This window comes from Marmota marmota, unplaced genomic scaffold (genome assembly GCF_001458135.2).
Source record: "Marmota marmota marmota unplaced genomic scaffold, marMar, whole genome shotgun sequence".
NCBI lineage: Eukaryota > Metazoa > Chordata > Mammalia > Rodentia > Sciuridae > Marmota > Marmota marmota.
In genome coordinates this window covers 2,861,169-2,880,390 of record NW_025999977.1, presented here as the reverse complement: position 1 = coordinate 2,880,390, position 19,222 = coordinate 2,861,169, and the positions used below count along the sequence as shown (strand labels likewise).

The window sequence follows — 19,222 nt, the reverse complement described above, 5'->3', positions numbered from 1 at the left end:
GTCTACTCTGAAAGATGACATTTCCATGTAATGGAGAAAAGAAACGTCTTACTTCAGTCCCTCTACTGATCCCTCAGTCCTAAATTCCAAAAGGAAGGTGACCTATTCCACCTCCGCCCGCCCTTGGCATCTTCTAACAGCCTCCAGTTCTACCTCCAGTTCTCATTGATGAGAACTGCTATAAAAATGTTTATCTTGGGTTATAACCTCATTTCTGTATCATAAAATCAATTTCATTTTGTGTGTAGCCTTTATAATTTATAAATAGCTTCCATATTTATCATCTCATTTGATTCTCCTAACAACCTGTGAGGTGGGTACAGTTTTATTATTCCCACTTTACAGATGAGAAAAATGGAACTTAGTGCTGTCCTGAATAAACAAGTGATCACTGAATATTAAAAGGGAGGCACAAATGCTTCACATCAAAAATTAAAGAGCTCATGACATCTCTCCCAAAGAACTCCTAAACTGGCTCAAGTTTGACTTCTACCAATTGATATCCACCAGAAATCACCTAGGTAGCTTTTCAGGTTGGGTGGTATTTTTCTGGCCTAGAAATGGTGAGGAGCAGGGAGCTGAGGTAGTTAAAATGGACAAACTCTTCCAGTTATAGAACCCACGTAACTTGCAATGCTGCCTAGAATTCTACAGGGTACCAAGTAACAACAACAACACAGCGGTGAATTGGTATTAAGATTGAAAAGCTCCTACTACAAGCCAGTACCATTCTAAATATATTCAATATATCCGATAATTCTCAACATCCCCATTTTACAGGGAGAAAAACAAGGCACAGATTAGCTAAGCATCTTGCTGGAGACTACATCTTGTTCCCTGGACACTGAGGAGGACGTGCAACTGGAAGTGCCAAGACCCTGTGGTGTGTGTCTGCCAGCAATGGAAACCCTACATGGGATGGCAGCCCCTATGGGAACCTGAGTTACGTTTCCAAAGTTGCCATTTGGGCAACAGTCTCCACACTCTGTCACTCAAAGCATTAATCAGCAGCATTCAGGTTCCAAGTAATCAAGCATTAGCTCAGACTCCTAATAGCCCTTCTCAGACTGTCCCCAGCCAGGAAGGTTTTCTAGATCTTGCTTAGCAATGGAACAGACTGATTTGCCTGGAACTGCCTTTAACTAATTTAAGAAAAATTAGAGAGGAAAGCAGCTTTGGAGGAAACATGGCAAATTAAAGATGCATGTGGGAGGCAGCAGTTCTAGTAAATGCACAGAACTGACAGCTCTGATTTTTCTTTTAAAGAAATATAAATAAAAAGGAGTCTTTAGTGGTGTAAATTACTACTGTTTTTTTTTTCTACTTTTTTTCAACTGCTCACATTTTGGAAGTGTATGAGCCAGCTTTTACATATTGATCAATTTTTTTATGTTTATACATCTTTTTCTTAAGGCAGGAAACAAAGACCAAGTTGGAGAGAACATTCTTAGACAAAAGAGAAAAATTTCACGTCTTTGCTATGAGTGTGCTATGATGGAGGTTGTGGGTAGGGGCAGAAAACTTTCAAAGACTTCCTCAAATTTGTTTGCCTTCATCATTTTCTGTCTCTAAATTTTCACCGAATAACCACCTTGAGGTTCTAGGAGTTCAATGGAAACCTGACTTAATAGCAAAGAAAGTTCCAGGGTATTCTACCCAATCTCTCCTTAAAGCAAAATCCCACTCCTGAGAGATTGGTACCATTCTGACCACAAGTAAAGTGACATTTCCTTATCCATATTTCTTCCACATTCTTATAATCCTGGTCCAACTACTTACTGTGGGCCCTGTGGGCTTTTCTTCCCTCCTGGAGAAAATGGGAATGATAATCAGGTGGGTGTGAAAACTAAATGAGTTAATAAACTAGTAGTGTGCCTGACACAGTAAGCACTCACATAGTGTTAGCTATTATTGCTACTATTATTTGCAAAAAAAAAAAAAAAACCTCACAACACCACCTCAGAACAGGGAATCTATCCAGGAGGCTTCCACTTATCTGCAATGTTTCACTGCTTTAAAAAAATTTTTTGTACTGAAACAAGTCAATACACAATACATAATACAAAATGCAAAAGGGGGAGCTCTTAGGAAGGAGGTGAAAAGCTGCCTATAATCATATCACCTGTTGGTGAGTTTTAGGCGAGGATGCAGAGAGCATCTCCTTCCACGACTGCCCCATATTTTCCCCTAGAGGATGAGTTCCCTGCTGCTGCGATTCTTCATCACCCTTAATCACGGTATCAAGGACAGTACTGCAGGCTGTTCCATGAACCCCCTGCAATCCTACACTAACTGGATGAGGTCGCAGCTCTGGGCATTGCGGGGTGTGTTCTAAAGCTTTCTTCAGACTTTAATGGTCCTATAGCGATGTAGCCAGCAACTTGCTTTGCAAGGTGAGACTCAGGAGATCGCTACAATTCCTTCCACTGAAGGCTGCAGCGGTAACCGGGACACCTGGACTGATCATCAATCAGCTAACACCTGAGAGACCCAATACCACTAGGGGCAAGAGTCCCAGACAGCGTGCACCCCTGAGCTCCTGACCACGTACGGACATACCTATGAACTTCATGGTAGAAAAGCGCACGGGCCACCCAGACCAACCCCAGGTGTGCGCGGTTTAACTTCCCCTCCCCTCCTCCACCCCTCATTCATTTCCAAGAACAAACTCAAAGGAAACTGGCAACGCTCTGCTTAGGGTTTCACTCCTGCCCTCGACTGACACTGAAACCACTTCTTCCAAGGAAGTTAATTAAAAGAAAAACTAATCCGCACAAAAATCCAAAACCTACCCCAAAGCTCAAGAGCTCTTAAAGTTAGAAGATTGAGGGCGCCTAAGGGGACCCTGAACTTCTGTCCGTCTGGGGCTCAAGGGTAGGCAGGGGGTACAAGATACCAAGCAAAGGCCAGCCAGAGAGGGTCGGACGCCCACCCCCGGCTCCAAAGCGGCTCAGAGTCTACACGCCACCAACGCCGGTGAAGACCGGTTTGGAGGCAGCCAGGTAAGCAGTAGGTGTGGGCTTGTGTACGAGCAGACACACAGCCGCGGCGGATTAAAGTTCAAACCCGTTCACACTCCGCTTCCCCTTCCCTGGCGTTCTCACGCACCGCCCAGGCGGCCACTACCCAGGGAAAGCCCGGGCGCTTGACAGTCCCTCTCTTTGTAATTCTTAGCGTCTCCCTTTGCCTCCCAGGCTCCAACCCATTAAAAGCATTAGCCACCCTCAACTCTCCTGCCTGCACAGAAATCCCCCAGAAAAAAAATGAAAAGGAAGGGACGGGGGAAGCGGGGTGTCGCAGAGGGCGCACCACGAGCAGCAGGCAGTGTACTTACCGAGCGCGAACAGGGCGAGCTGTCCAGCCGAGGTGACCATTTTACGGGCGGGCGGGCAGCAGGCGCTCCAGCCTCCTGCCCTCCCTGAGGTGCCCAAGTGGCGGAGCGGCGCCGCGGTGCGGGGGGAAAAAAGGCGCTGGCAAAGCAGGGCCGGCCCCCCTCNACCAGGGCACGACGGACCACCCTCCAGCCCCAATGGGGGTGCCCCCCTAAGGCTACGGGGGGTGGGGACTGGGGGCGGGGACTCTGCACGCACCGAGCAGGGCGCGGGCGGCTGGGCGGGGCAACCCGGGACTCCCTGAGCAGGGCAGCGCGAGCCTGTCACCCAGGCCAAGGAAAAGACAGGGAGCATCTGACTTCAGACACCACCCTCAGACTGCCAGTGTAGTGCGCCCGCCGGCCCCTACGTACGGGGTCGACTCCTGCTGCTCAGCTCGAGGGTCCCTGGGCGCAATGACAGTTTCCAGGCTCTAGGCGGCGGAGCAGAGCCGCCGGGCTCCTGTCACCTGCGCTGAGGGCGGCTCCAGCGGCCTCTCGCGGGCGGGGAACTGGAGACGCGGGTCAGGAATGCGACCTGTGAACTTTGCCGGCTGCCTGCCATTACTTGGCCCAAGGAAATGCTCCCCATAATCAAGCCAAAATTTTGTTAAATTAGGTTTCCCTCTTCGTCCTCAGTCTCATCAATTCTAGGGACGTCAGCCTCCTGGGCACATCGTGAAGATCAGGGAATCTTAGTATTTACTTCTAACCTGACACTGATAATGAAGATGAAGAGGAAACCTGAATGTGCACCCCTAATGCTACCCATACCCTGATGCAGGGAGTTGAGGCTAGGAACTAGCAGCACTCCATCAAATGTGACAAAAGAGAGGGATGTTCGGTGGGAGTCACCTAGGTGGCCCTTTCAGAATTTGTGGTTTTGAGCTGACTCCTGATCCTGGAATTTAGGAGGTGGATGGAACAAAGGAAAGATATTCCGAGCGGGGAATGGACGACCCATAGATGTCTCAGGGACCGTCCACAGGGAAGAGTATCCCTCAGAGAGTCAGTGACCAGCCATAGAGCTCACAGACTAACCCTTTTCTCCTGCCTCCTCCAGCCTCGCTGTTCCTGGGCAGCCCCACTCTTCCTGGAAGATGGAAGCTGTTGCCTTGCAGGAGGCTCTGAGTCTCAGAATTGACTTTTGCCAGTTTGTGCACCTATACAGCCAGAGAAATGAGAAGTTGGGCTCCATTTGTGTACAATGTGTCAAAATTCATTCTATAAAATCATGGTATTTGCAGGCAAACGGATGGAGTTGGAGAATACAATGCTAAGCGTAGTTAGACAATCCCCAAAAACCAAATGCCAAATCTTTTCTCTGATATAAGGATGCTGGTTCATAATGGGGCTGGTTGGGGGGGGGCATGGGAGGATTAGAGGAACTCTGGACAGAGCAAAGGGGAGGGAGGGGAAGGGAAGGGGCATAGGGGCAGGAAAAATGTGGAATGAGATGGACAATATTACCCTAAGTACATGTATGAGGACACTAATGGTGTGACTCTACTTTGTGTACAGAGGCATGAAAAATTGTGTTCTATGTGTATAATATGAATTGTAATGCATTCTGTTGTCATATATTACAAATTAGAATTAAAAAATTTAAAAATGCATTCTACTGTCATGTATAACGAATTAAAAATAAACAAAGAAAGCACCTGGCCATTTATCTCAACATTTGGGTAGGAAATACCTGTCAAAGGGGGACATTGAAGAGAGTGTAAATTTGCATTAGTAAATCATTCTCTTCATTACATTTGTTAGAAGACATTTTGTTGTTCTTCAGCCTTAATGATTTGCATTGGTGGGTGTTATAGTTTAGATAGCAGGTGTTCCCCAAAAGTTCATGTGTGAGACAATGCAAGAACACTCAGAGGTGAAATGATTGGGTTATGACAGCTTTAACCCAATCAGTGAATTAATCCCCTCATGGGGACTAACTGTGTGGTGACTGACCGCAGGTAGAGTGTGCAGGAAAAGGTGGGCATTGGGAGTGTGCCTTTGGGGTGAATATTTTCTGTCTGGTGAGTGGAGTCTTTGCTTCCTGATATGCTGCTTCCCTCCACCACACTCTTCTGCTGTGATGTTCATTCCTCCTCCCCTTAGGCCAGGAGGAATGAAGTTGGCCATCTATGGGCTGAGATCTCTGAAACTGTGAGCCCCCAAATAAACTTTTCCTTCTCTAATTGTTCTTGTTCTTTGCTCATAGAGACAAACAAAACAAAACAAAAACCTGACTAAAACAGCGGGTGAGAGTTTCATTGTAAATTCTGGGGTGCCTCTTTTCCTCAGTTCACTGCATTGGTGCTTTCCGACTTCTTTCAGTGTCTGGGGTCCACCTCCTTCAGCTGTGTTTTTACCTGTTCTGATGGTTTCCCTGTGTCCTCCCTAGTCTATCTGCCTTGACATCTGGAGGTAAGGAATCAGGAGTTCTTCCACCCTCTGCTCTCAGGACTGGAGAGGGACCTGTCCATCTTGCTTCCTCCTGGAACATGCACATCAACACAACTCGGTGTGGCTGCCAGTCAGCTGCCCTGCTATCTGAGAGTGTCTACCTCTCTGCGCTTGTCTACACATAGACCAGGATCCAGAAAGTATCCCCAGAATCAAGCCAATGAACTTGTCCCCTGATGGACTGACTGGAAAATCTTTTTAATCAAGAGAAAAATTTTCATCTTTGTGAACTAAAAAGTACACAAATCAAAGGACATTCTAATATTTGAAAATCATTAATTCTCCCCCAAGATTCTCTAGAGCTGGTCCATATCTGTGGTTTTATAATCTTCCAATTCTTTCTTGGTCAAAAGAAAATCAAAGTCAGGAACACAACCAGTGAATTTTGCCAGCTGTCTGCCAAGATTTGGCCCAAGGAAATGCTCCCCATAATCAAGCCTCATCAATTCTGGGGACATTGCCTCCTGGGCAAAGCCCTGTCACATTGGGAAGATCAGGGAGTCTTAGTACTTCTAACACGACACTAATAATGAAGATGAAGGGGGAACTAGTTTTGTTTTTAACTTAAGCACTTTTCATTTTATTTTGTAAACCAACTGAAATTATTTTGAACTTTAATTCACAGGACTATTTATTCATATCCTAAACCATTGATGATCTGGCTTTGGCACTTTATTTAATCTTCACAGTGACCTTATGAGATAGATCCTATCCCCTTTTCATATGACTACCGTGGAGCTGAAAGAGTTTAGTAACTTACAGAGGCACACAGCCAGCAATCACCAGAGTCCGATTTTGAGAACAAAATGAGCCGGTTCCAAGGCTCATGTATTTGCTTCTCTGCTGCTGCCTCAGTTTCCACATCTTAAATAAGCATAATACTTGGCTCGTTTAGTTGATGTCAGGATTAGGTGCAATAATTTCTCTCATGCTTGGCACAGTATCTGATATCAACAAACTATTTCAAAAATCTTCCTCAGTGGACACATCTCTAAGTGTCCTCCCATCATTCTTATTGTACCATTTCTATATTGGTTTCTTGGGCATATTCATATGCCTGAATGCATGTGTGCATGCGCACATACATTTCTTCCTATGCGAAAGAGTTTTACAGTAAATCAAGAGCTATGAATTAGTGTCTCAGCCCGCAGTGTGAGAAGGAGGAGGAAGAAAATCACAAAAAAGCAATTCAGAGCAAAGAAAAGAGATTTCCTAAAAGATAGTGTGGCATCTTTGTAATTTAACAATCCCAGATACACTGCTTTCTGAGCTGAGGGAAATTCCAGCATAGAGCTTCATTGAAGTTGTGTGGAGACTCAGGTGTGTTCCCTTTACCTCCAGACTCTTGGACCTGTCTTAAGGGGCCACTGAGGCTCCTTTTTCTATGTGAACACCGAGCCTTCCTTCTAGAAATACACCTCCACTGCCTTTGCATACATGAACTTCAGCTGCCCTTGAGCTCTGTGTAATCCCCCCTATAACATGCTGATCACAGCCTGTCCTTCCCGTGCAAATAAGAGAACTATGTTATGTCCTAGGCAGAGGTTGGTAAAACCCCACTGTCAGTTTTCCCTTTCCTTTCTTCTACATACTTATTATGGAGGGTATATTTACAGGGGCCCCTTCTTCACTGTAAATAGCCGCTCCCTCCTTCCTGATTCATTTATGCAAGGGATTGTGGAGCCACAAGCCCCACAGTCTTCCCTCAGTGGTTCAGGGCAGCTGAGTTTGCTGTTTAGCTTGCAGTTACCAGAGACATCTGTGAGTAAACAGCTCAAGCATTCTTAGGGAGGAAGCACAGCCATGCGCCACAGCATTAGAGGAATCGCAATTCCTGCGGACAAACCTCAGAGCCAGTGACCAGAGCGGCTTCAGGTGGTTGCAGGACCTTCCCTTGGGGGCAGTAGCAGATGGGGGTGGGAGGGGGTGGTTCAGAGGAAAAACAGAAGCACCTGGCATATAGGAGGGCAAAGGTCAGATGTCATCTGTGTAGAGAGAGAGAGAACTTTATAAAGGACTCTGGACAATTTTGTTTAGGTAGAGTGAGGGAATTTTAAATGTGATACGGGATTTAGGAAAATAAATTTAATCCAAAGTGAGGTATTGTCCAATTATCAGCCCCCCACCCCCAGTAGCCTCAGCTATTTGTGTATTCTTTATTTCTAGATGAGGAAAAAGTAGGAAACTTTCTGCTGAGCTCATTTTTATACAGTTTTCATCACCAGCAGAATGGGTTGGGTAAGTAGAGACAATAGTCTGGGTGATTTTCATTGCCAGTGTTTTCCAAAGACTGTAACCCTCTGCTTCACATCTTCTACCTCCCCAACTATCCGGTCTACCTTGGGAGTGCACTGGCATGTGTGTTAAGCTTGACTTCTTCCTTCCCAGAGAATATCATTAAATGATCCCAAAGCCCAGCATTGAAGCTGGGAGGTCAGTGGTTTCATGAGTTGTCCAAATATCTCTATATCCTAGTCAAAGCACTAAGTCAGAGTCTCTAGGACTCTGGGTCACCAAATAGCTGCGACAAAGAAAGACAATTATTTTCTTATATAGCTCACCAATTTCCCAGTGGTCAGAATGTAGTATTCATGCCCAGAGGATTCAGCACAGCAGATGCCAAACCCTTTCATTGAGCATGCTTAGAAGGAGAAGGGCTAACACATTTCATTGTTTTCTCTGTCTTTTCTATTATCCCTAACAGCCTCCACCACATTGCCACACCCTCAAGAGGACTGGAAAAATAGCCCCCAGAATTCTCAGGATTTCCCCTGGGAAAGTCCAAAAACCAAATGCCTAGAAATCCTTTGGCAAGTAAAACTGATGATGTGATGGAAATAGGGTAGCGATGGTCAAAAGAATCAAAAGAAAGATCGGAAACAGAAAATATAAAGAATCAAGGAGAAATCTATGAACAATAGTCACAAAGGGACTTCATATTTTAGTTTTTCAGTGAAGGGTCAGCCTGGCTGATAAACTCAAGAAATACTCTCCAAGCTCAGAGGAAAAGGGGGGAAAATATGGCAGATAAGATAGGAAAACAGAGAAAGATAAACCACATTGTTCAAAGTATTTTTCTCTCAGGAAGAGAGCACAGAGCTGATGGAGGAGAAGCTGTCCTTACATCCTCTAACACGAGGCGCTATTGATGAGAGCAGGTGGATGTACAACCCAAGGTGGAGGGGATCTTGTCTAAGGACACTATGCAAGTGCAAGAACAGGCTTCCGTTCTGTGATGGATGCCCAAACTCTTCCTATCCTGCCTCTTTTCCAAACCCCCACTGAAGAGCCAAAGGAAAATAACGATGGGAGAATTTGATGTCATTGTACAAAACTGAGAAATGATTCCACCCACATGCCAAGCATTTCAAGGAATTTCTGTAAGATCTAATGCAGATGAGACCAGTTTGAGAGAAGGTTTTGACAACCTTCAATTCACTTCACAGATGAGAAAAATCTCTGGAGGGAGGGACTCCCCCCAAGAACCCAGTGATGTTCCTGAGGCATTTGTGATAAAGCCTGCAGGTGAAATGCACCCCAGGAATGTAAGCTGGGATACGTTTTTTTTCTGTTTTGCAATACTAGAGGTAGACCCAGGGGTGCTCTACCCGTGAGTTCCATCCCCAGCCCTTTTTATTTTTAATTTTGTGATAGTCTTGCTACATTGCCCCGGCTGGCCTTGAACTTTCGATCCTCCTGCCTCAGCCTCCTGTGTTGCTGAGATCACAGGCATAAACTACCACACTCAGTGAAGGTGGTGCACTATGAAGGTGAAACTCTCTTGGGATTTCCACAGACAAATGGTTCTTCATGGTTTGCTTTCATCTATTTATTCCACACATCTGTTTATTCCCCTTCAGGCCTGTTCTGTTTCAGACACTGGGTTAGGTGTTCAGGGTTCAACAATGGACAAGTAAAGCATCCTTGGCTTTGTGGAGCCACTAAGGCAGAACAATCAGGGAACCTCAAAGGAAAAAAAACAATCATTTTGACATTTGCCACACAAATGCCGAAGACAATAAATCATTATCCATGGAATTTTGAGAGAAACGATTATGACACAAAATTCTGTTTTTAACCAAGGTATTTCATATAAGAAACTATAAAAACATAAACCAATCTAGGTACTATTATCTGAACTAAAAACTATTCCACAGAAAATATTCCAGCTCTCCCTCCCAAAGAAACTCAATAATGTAAAGGAAATAGAGTAAAAGAAATTTCCATGAATAATGAAAACAGTAAAAATCAATGCTAAGCCTAGTTCCAGATTTTAAACGTTAAGCATTTACTGTTTTTGCCAGTAGGATAGACATTTTCCTTTACTTCCTGCTAACCAAACCCCAACTTTTATTAGCTGCATGCCTTTGTCCACAGGATGAGGCAAAGCAGTGCCTTGGCCAAGGCTGATGATTGGCCTGGAAGTGGGCTCAGGGCGGTCAGGCTAATGAAATGTCAGGGAGAGTCTCTTGTTAGGTTTTTAAGGGACGAATTTGCTGGATGATAGAAGCAGTGAAGTAGCCTGCATTTTTTTCCAGTCTTGAAGTTTTTGTCTATGGATTAAATATGTGGAATTGTGGCATCCATCTTGTGACCATGAGGAGACGAAAGCTAAGAGACTCAGAGTTGCTCACCATCATCCTGATGATGAATTGCTGCTGAACCAGCCCTGGACCTACTTCCCTTTACTCTTTTTTTTAAATGTGGTGTGATTAAATATCCTTAACATCTGAGATATTGAAGATAATTATATGTAATATATACATATATATGTATCTTTTAAGAATTATCTTTAATGTCTCAGACATATAGGGATATATATGTATATATCAGGAATTGGAATTAAATAGTAATCATCATCATCATCATAATAATAATCATCATCATCTTCTAAAGGCCCAGATTACTGTCACAGAAACTGGGAGGACATGGTATCATAGGAAAGGGAACTAAAAATGTGTTTATTTTCTCATCTTTCATTGAGAAGAATAACTATTGTGAAATTCTTTTCTTTGATAGATATTAAACCCTTTTAAAATTTTCAAGGTAACCAGTAATAGAATAAAAATATAACATCCAAATTTCTAAATGAAAAAGCAGGGGGTGGGGAGAGAGCAGGAAAACAAGGAAAATTCCAAGATGTAAAAGCCAGGAAGCATACATATGATCAGATGCAGAAGTAAACACAAATGTATCCATTTCCCCATTGAACACAATAGATTTAACTCCCTTTTTGAAATACAAAGTGCGACTAGAGGTTTTTAATAAACAGGCCTATTGGTGATATAAAAAGCAAAAGCAGTTGCCTAGTAAATGCAAACCAAAAACAAACAAGCAAACAAAAAATCTGGTGAGAAATAAAATTATAAGAAAACTACATTTTTCAGCAAAAAGAATATGTAGACCACTTTAGTCAAAACTGAAATAAGGGGAATTACAAGGGCAAACTATAATCCCATTGTTTGATAGAGTGTCACATTAATGGCTCCCAGTGAAACATGCTCCTGGTAACCTATGCCTTTGTGTAGAGCTCCTCTCACACGCAGCCTGGGTTTGGCTTTGTGACTTGCTTTTCCAGTGGGATATCAGTAAACAGAATGATGCATGCAGAGATTTAATAAGTTCTGCTTTAAAGCTTCCTCTCTTGGGATGATTCTTACATCATGGGCGGCAGCCCGACCTAGCCCAGTGGACGATGAGGGGCCACGAGGAGCAGAGAACTCCACCCCCCCATTCCTGAACCCAGCCTCCATTCCACCTACCCTTTGAATTTGGCTATAAGAGTGAACCCTGCCAACCCACAGAACTGAGAGAAAGGAAACGTCATTGTTTTAAACCAGTAAATCTTAAAGTTTATTATGTAGTGATAGATAATGGACACACTTTGTGAAACCTGAACCTATCTTTCCATCTTTGGCACCTTAAAAGGATGAAAAGTAAGCAAAGATATGCTGAATTTGAATAATTTAACCAACATAGTTTATATTCTATAAATATAAATACACTCCTTTGATGGATCTCTAGAAGATATTGGAGAAATGATCCTATGCCATCCCTTACATAAAACCCTAATGAATTCCAAGGGAAAATTTTTCTTGGAATATTATAGTCATTGACTATAATATGATTAAATCAAAACTTAACAAAAAGACAACTTAAATGTCTAATCTCTTAGAAATAAAAAGAATGTTTTTCAGAAATAATTCTTGGATCAAAGAGAAAATTAAACTATGCTACAAAATAATGGTGAGACAAAATCAAAACATTTTGCATTCAGTCAAAGCTATATGCAAAGAAAATGTTGTAGACACAATTTTTTTAAAAAATTTTTTTATAGTTGTAGGTGGATACAATACCTTTATTTTACTTATTTGTATGTGGTGCTGAGGATTGAACCTAGGGCCTCACACATACCAGGCGAGTGCTCTACCTCTGAGCCACAACACCAGTCCCACACAATTTTTTTATTATTATTAAGAAACAATAAAATTAAGTAAAATAACTATGTAATGGAAATAGAAAAAAGGAATAAGGTAAACCTAAGGAAGGCAGAAATATGTTGTTACAAAGGAAAAATGAATGTATTAGAAAAGGCAAAAATCAAGAAGTTTGAAATGAACACTAAAACCCAGGCAAGATTATTCATGATACATGGAGAGAAAATAAAAAATGTCCAGCATTGGCAATGAGGAGAGGGTTAGAACATATGTGGAAAAGTTGTTTTTTAATTTAACAGAAAAGAGTATGTATAACTCAATGGTTAATGAATAGGGAAATCATTTTAAATGAACAAATTTTCTAGGAAAATGTAACTGACTTAAAAAGAAATAGGAAACTTGAAAAGACTAATAATCAGAGAAGAAATGGAAAATTGTTAAATAATTTCCCTGCAAAAAATGACTCTTTGGGCTGGGGTTGTGGCTCAGCGGTAGAGCGCTCGCCTAGCATGTGCGAGGCCCTGGGTTCGATCCTCAGCCCCACATAAAAATAAACAAAGATATTGTGTCCAACTAAAAAATAATATTAAAAAAAGATGACTCTTTTATACAATTACACAGATTTCTTTCTACCCTCAAGGAATTTAATGTTTTTGCTGTTTGAAATATGTTCCACAACATAAAGAAGAAGGAAGTGGTCCCAATTCAGTTTTTAAAACTAAGATAACCCTGGTATCCCAAACTAAAAAAAAAAATTAGTACAGAAACAAAAAAAAAAAAAAAAAAGGAAAACGAAAGACCCCCTCTGAGCATAGATGAAAAATGCTAGCAAATCCAGACCAAAAAAAGACATTGAAAATAATACACTGTGACTACATTGACTTTGTTTCATGAATTTGGGTAATGCTTTATGAATATAAATAAATTACATTTTGAATCAAAGATGAAACTTAAAATTATCTCTAGAGATGCTGAAAAGTTCTTGGTTAATGAGATACAGGATCATTGACGTAAGGAGTACCTATGTCGAATCAGCACCGATATTATTCTTGATAGTAACACATTGGAATCATCCTAGTAGAGTCAGGAACCAGATAAGGATGCTAATTTAACCACTATTATATAATATTTTTTGAATAATTTGATTTGGTGAAGAAGTTTTACAGTTTTTGGTATTTCATTACCTTTGTCTTTTCCTTCCCTACTGATTTGAAATAATACCTTTTTATCATACTGCAAGTCCTTTAAATTCTTCATCCCACTCAAACCCCTTTACACTCTGTATTTATGATTCGTTTGTCTATCTCTATCCCCAACTTCACACTATTTTGCATTTTTTAAATTTCATAATGGGTTTTGGCTATTTTTTCCTCTTTCTCTCTCTCTTACACACACACACACACACACACACCTATAGAAAAGTTTTCCCACTTAACATCCCTACCAACCATGTGGTAGGCTTTTTCCAATGTTGGGTATTTTCCCCCAAGCCAGTTAATGTAAATTATCAGTTTTGTGGGTCATATCCATCTTGGAGACTCTGATGAAAATGATGAACTATCTTCCCATCTCCCTCTAGATATCTATATTTTATCTATATCCATGTCTCTATATACCAAATCAAGCCTATTATAATAAGTGATAATAGACTCTGAATTTTATGATGTACCCCAGGGTGACAATGCCTGAAATAAATATTCATCTATATTTACTCCAGAACTTTTAGATATAATTCTTTATTCTAATTGAAATTTATTCGGGTGATTATTTACAATCCACTTCTGAAAAATGTGCAGTGTGATCCCAATGTCTCTCCCTCATAAATATGTTAGCATGATTGCATCAAGAAACACATAGACGGTTACAGGTATACCAAAATGTTTCTCCCTTTATGTCTGGGCAGCAAAATTGAGTGATTGTCTATTCTTTTCTTTGCTTTTCCTTATTTAAATTTTCCACAGTGAATATTTTTCACTTTTGTAATAAACAAGCTGACTTTTTCAGAAAGAAAAAAGGGCTTTTGGGGGAGTAGAGTTGCAGGGAGAGAGATCTGAAAGGGGGTTCTCTCCTTCCGTAGACAGAGAAATGGTTCCCGGGGTTGGGAGAGACGAAGCTGGACTGTCAACTGTTTGCGCTGCTGCCCTGGCCAGGCAGGAATGGAGGGGGCCTGGGCCCATCTCGCAGACACAGGAGCCTCAGTGTGAACCGGGCCTGTGATAGGCCGATACTGCTTGCTCCTAGAACAAGGGCCCTGTGTCCGCCACTGTCCAACACAAAGGACAGAGGTCCCCTGTTTACTTTGGATTAGAAGTGTTAAAATGAGAGACAGCAAAAACATTGAGTTTTCCTTCTTTTCCATTTTTTTTTTTTTTACAAAAAAAGAAATTGTAGTCAGTTGGGGACTTTTTTGGCATCTTCTGTGAATAAGAATCAATCAGACTAGATTGCTGAAGGAGTCTTAAAGAGCTTCCCTTGTTTACTATTTTTTTTTTTTTTTTTTTAGATTTATGGCTTAAAGGTTAGGAAGTAGCAGCAACTGAGTAGGCCTCTGAATTGTCCATTCATTTCCCAGGAAATGGGGCATTCCCAGCCCCTTGGTCAGCTGGTCGGAGTGACCTTTGACCTTTGCAATAAGCTCATCATAGGCTGAAGCACCCACATAGTCACAGACATAACTCCCCCTTTTTCCCTCCTGTCTAGCTTCCCACACATTGGAATTGTTCTTCCTTTTCAGAGATATTCGGATATTCAAAGCCCCATGTCTTAGAAAACTAGGAATAGAAGTTTTATCAAAGAAGCCTGTAAATCATAAAAATCAAGGTGGTCCTACGACATACTGCCTGGGAAGGAATGAACCCTTCAAGATCACAGGGTGGCGGGGGCATGGTGCAAATTGTACTGACTTTTGTGGTATCGGGTCTCAAATTCTAGCTCTGGCACTAATGGACAGCCCAAGGACAACTTTCTGAACTCTTCCGATTGCCAGTTCCCTTACCTATAAAATGGGGGATCACATAATATTCAGCACACAGAGCCATTATGAAGATTCAATCAGATGATGCAAGTTAAAGGGCGTAAGTCAAGAGACTGCTCTAGGGAAACGCTCGGTGCATTGTTGGGGCCATCTTGGCTGCGACTTACAACTGCCATCACTTATGGAATAGATAGTAATAGTGTGGCCCAGTTGGAGAAGATGGAGCTAACCTAGTGCACGTATAGGACTTAAGAGTAGTTGGTAGGGACAGAGGTTTTCTGTCTGAGGCTGGCTTGTTCTCAAGGAACTACCCAATATCAATAACTATCAAAGTGGGTGAAAATAGAAGACTTTGGGGGAGGGCCTTTGCTGTGTACATTTCACCTTTCCTTTAGAATCCCATATGCCCTTCCAGCAGTGTGAAATTGAGAATGGCCATCTATGATGAGAGATACCCTTGATAAGGTTATAGTGTGCATGTGAACGGTATGGAAAGGGGAAAGTTGACCCTAATTTGGAACCACTATGGCATTCTGTGCCCTGTCAACTCTAATCTGTTACTAACATCCTCAGAGGCAAATATCTGAAGCAACCTTTGCTTGTCATATTCCAGTTCATAAGGGTACCTTGGTGTAATAGTTAATTTTATGTGTCAACTTGCCTGGGCTAACGGATGCCCACATAGCTGGTAAAACATTATTTCTGAGTTTGTGTCTGTGAGAGTGTTTCCAGAAGAGATCAGCATTTGAATTGATAGACCAAGTAAAAAACAATTCACCAATTCACCAAAGAGGATGAACAATATCCAGTGTATCCAGGGCCCAAATAGAACCAAAAGGTGAAGAAAGGATGAATTTGTTTCTGTTGGAGCAGAGACCTCCATCTTCTCCTGTCCTTGAACATAGGTGCCCCAGGTTCCTGAGTCTTCTGGTTTGAATAAGGATTTACATCATTGGCTCCCAGTTCTTGGGTCCTGGGCTCAGGCTGTGACTTGTAGCATTATCTTCCTTGGTTCCCAGTCCTTCAGGCTTGGACTGGATCTGCACCCCTGGCTGTCCTGGGCTCTCACTTGTAGATTACAGATCTGGGATTTCTCCACCTTCATAGTGATACCAGCAACCACTCATAATACATCTCTTCCTACGTATGTCTTTATGCTTCTCATTGGTCTGTTCCTCTGCAGAACCCTGACTCAGTCAGCATCCTAGAATTACTATTCAGAGTGGACTTTCTGGGGACTTAACCCAAGGCAGCTGGGGTCTTTCTTTACCACTGCAGGGCTTTCCTATTTCTTTTTATCCTGAGTTTCTATTTGCCACCAGCAGGGCTGTAGGGGGTGGGAGGGGGGGGAAGTAAACCACCAGATTTTATGATAGGAAGAGCTTCTCACTCTCAAGATAGACCACATCTTCCCTTGAATGTGTATCTACCTTCTAAATAAACCTGTCTGTGCCTTTGTCTGGCTCATGCTGGAAAACAAAATAACAAAACAAACAAATAAACACAACAAAGGGGACTGGGAGTGTAGCTTGGTGGAAGAGTAATTCTCTAACATGCATGAAGACCTGGATCCAATCCCCAATTTAAAAAAATAAATAAAGAAAAAAAAATATATATATATATACACACAAAAATTCTAGCTCAAACAGAAACAAATATATATAAATACATATAATATAAATATACATAAAATATATATTTGGTGTGGCATATATATGACAAAGAAATTCCCAAAACACTTAAATTATTTAAAAAAATTTTTTTTTAGTTGTCGATGAACACATAGTATCTTTATTTACTTCTATGTTCTGCTGGGACTCGAACCCAGTGCTTTACACATGCGAGGCAAACACTTTACCTCTGAGCTACAGCCCCAGCCCTTAAGTCATTTCTTCACACATCACATTTTCAGAGTGTCAGGGGAAACAAGCATTTATTTCCCAAGCAGGCAGATGAGCCGCCATTGAGCAGAGGTGACTGCTCTGTCACTAATAACTTGTTAGGAGACACATTTTTAAGCGGCCGGTGTGGCTTCCTGGGCTGGGTGCTAGGCTGTAGCGTCTGCCTGCTCTCTGCTGTTTCCTCTCTCCTGATGTCCCCCAGGGGACTCATTCCCTGCCTCCATCTCCTTCCGCTTTTCTTTCCCCCTTTTTTCCTAATTTCTGACCATCTCCCACTTTTTCTCTGTTTACCATAAATAGGAACTATGCATTCATATGATTTTTAAATTTAATTTTAGTGAGTGAGGCTTTATACTTTGTCCTAGATTTTAAGAAACTCGGTTGCATTTCATCTTGTTATAATGAAAAAAGAAAAACAACAACAACAACAAAAACTACAGGGTGACCAGTGTCCACATGTGAGTCATTTAATCTTTTTTTTTTTTTTTTTTTAATGTTTTAGTGTGTATACCATTCTCAATGAACAACCCCTGCAACAACCTGTGATGTCTCTGCTGGTCTGAAAGATACTTCATTCTGCCATTTTGTTTCTCACTCTCTGATAACTGGATTTCTGTTTTTAATTTCTTTTTCTTATGAGCATTTGTATCAACTGCATGGTGCCTGTTTGAAAATCTAGTAGGAAATAACTCAGCAATAATCTAATTCCTGCCCATGACACAGACCTCACCTATGCCCTGAAACTGCTCCCCAGATCTGAGAAAAATGTGCCTGCCCCAGTCCTTAATTTAAATATCACTAGAGATCTGGCCAGCCAGCTCTTACAGGCCTCCTGCTGATGCCAGACTGGAGTCAGCCAAGTGACCTGCTTCTCCAGTTGGGCAGGACATTGGAATTCCCCTGGATGGGACAGGTCTTCTGGTATTGCTGTTGGATCACACCAAACGAGATAACCAAAATTTCCCTCTCCTAGTATCATTTACAAAGAACTTCTGAATGCTTACCTCCTGTGATCCTCATATCAGCTCTGTGAATTGAAGCTATTAATGTTATCCCTATTTTATAGGTGTGAAAACAGAGACTCAGATGTCTAGGGTCACACAACCAGAAAATGTCAGAGTAAGAATTGAAAATGTTTACTGAGCCCACTCTTGTGTGGGCTCAGTAAACATTTGTTCTTCCCATCATACCTGCCACAAACTAACCAAAAGTCATTGTTTCCCAGAGGGTCATCTCTCCAGGGAAGGACATCGCCACCAGGACAAAGAGGAATTAAAGGTGTGGTCCTGTTGTGATATTCATTATTCAGAGCTCAGAGCTCTTCTGGACTCTTTGGATCCCCCCTGCCAGCTCAGTGGAGGAGACTGCTATTGTGTATACTACCTATGTGACAAAGAAAGGAATATCTGCATTTCTCACAGAGGACAGCAGTCAAGAGCCATTGTCACAATTCCATAGAAACATCAGCAAACAGATCCATGCAAAGAACTGAGTGGTCCTCAGGAATCCAAGACGACTGTTCGCCTCTACTGTACTCCAGATTATTTGTGGTATGCAAATAGTGGAGGGTGTGAACTGAAGACTAGTTTCTAACAACAGCTGGGAAGGACTTTTTTCTTATTAAATCACAATGGAATTGGCATAATGCAGAATGGACCAAGCTAGCTTGGACCAAGCTAGCAAAGATGAAGTTGTGAAGGGAACGCCTTTAAAAATGTGAAAGTTAAAAAAAAAAATTATTGTGCATTATTAGAATACATCATAGTGGAATTCATTGTGATACATTTGTGATGTACATAGCATAAATCGGCTTATTTAATTCCCCTGTAACTCTTTTCCCTCCTGTCCTCCTTTCTCCAACCTCCTTTCTCTACTCTACTGGTCTCACTTCTATTTTTATGATAAAGTTGAATTATTTGTAAAGGCTCAAACTTGTGAAGGTTAAATATCATAAGTTTTCTGTTTGTTGTATATTTTGGTTGCAGGAAAAAAAAAACCTGACTTTGCTCATTTCTTAATTTAAAAAATTTGGAAGAGAATGAGGAGAAAGAGAAGAGGAGGAGGAGGAGGGGAAGGAGGAGGA

At 41.9% G+C, this 19,222-nt stretch overlaps 1 protein-coding gene across 2 annotated transcripts in view; it reads right to left on the bottom strand.

Moving 5' to 3' along the window:
• Tgfa (transforming growth factor alpha) overlaps window positions 1-3,848 on the bottom strand; it is a 99,894-nt gene extending 96,046 nt beyond the window's left edge. Inside the window, exon 1 of one of the 2 annotated variants that reach the window (XM_015479551.2) lies at window positions 3,335-3,848. In XM_015479551.2, coding sequence (XP_015335037.2) covers window positions 3,335-3,686 — 352 coding nt within the window. In that variant the 5' untranslated portion in view covers window positions 3,687-3,848. The remainder of the gene's footprint in view (window positions 1-3,334) is intronic. The other variant, XM_015479552.2, reaches the window with a different exon arrangement.
• Window positions 3,849-19,222: the final 15,374 nt, after the last annotated feature.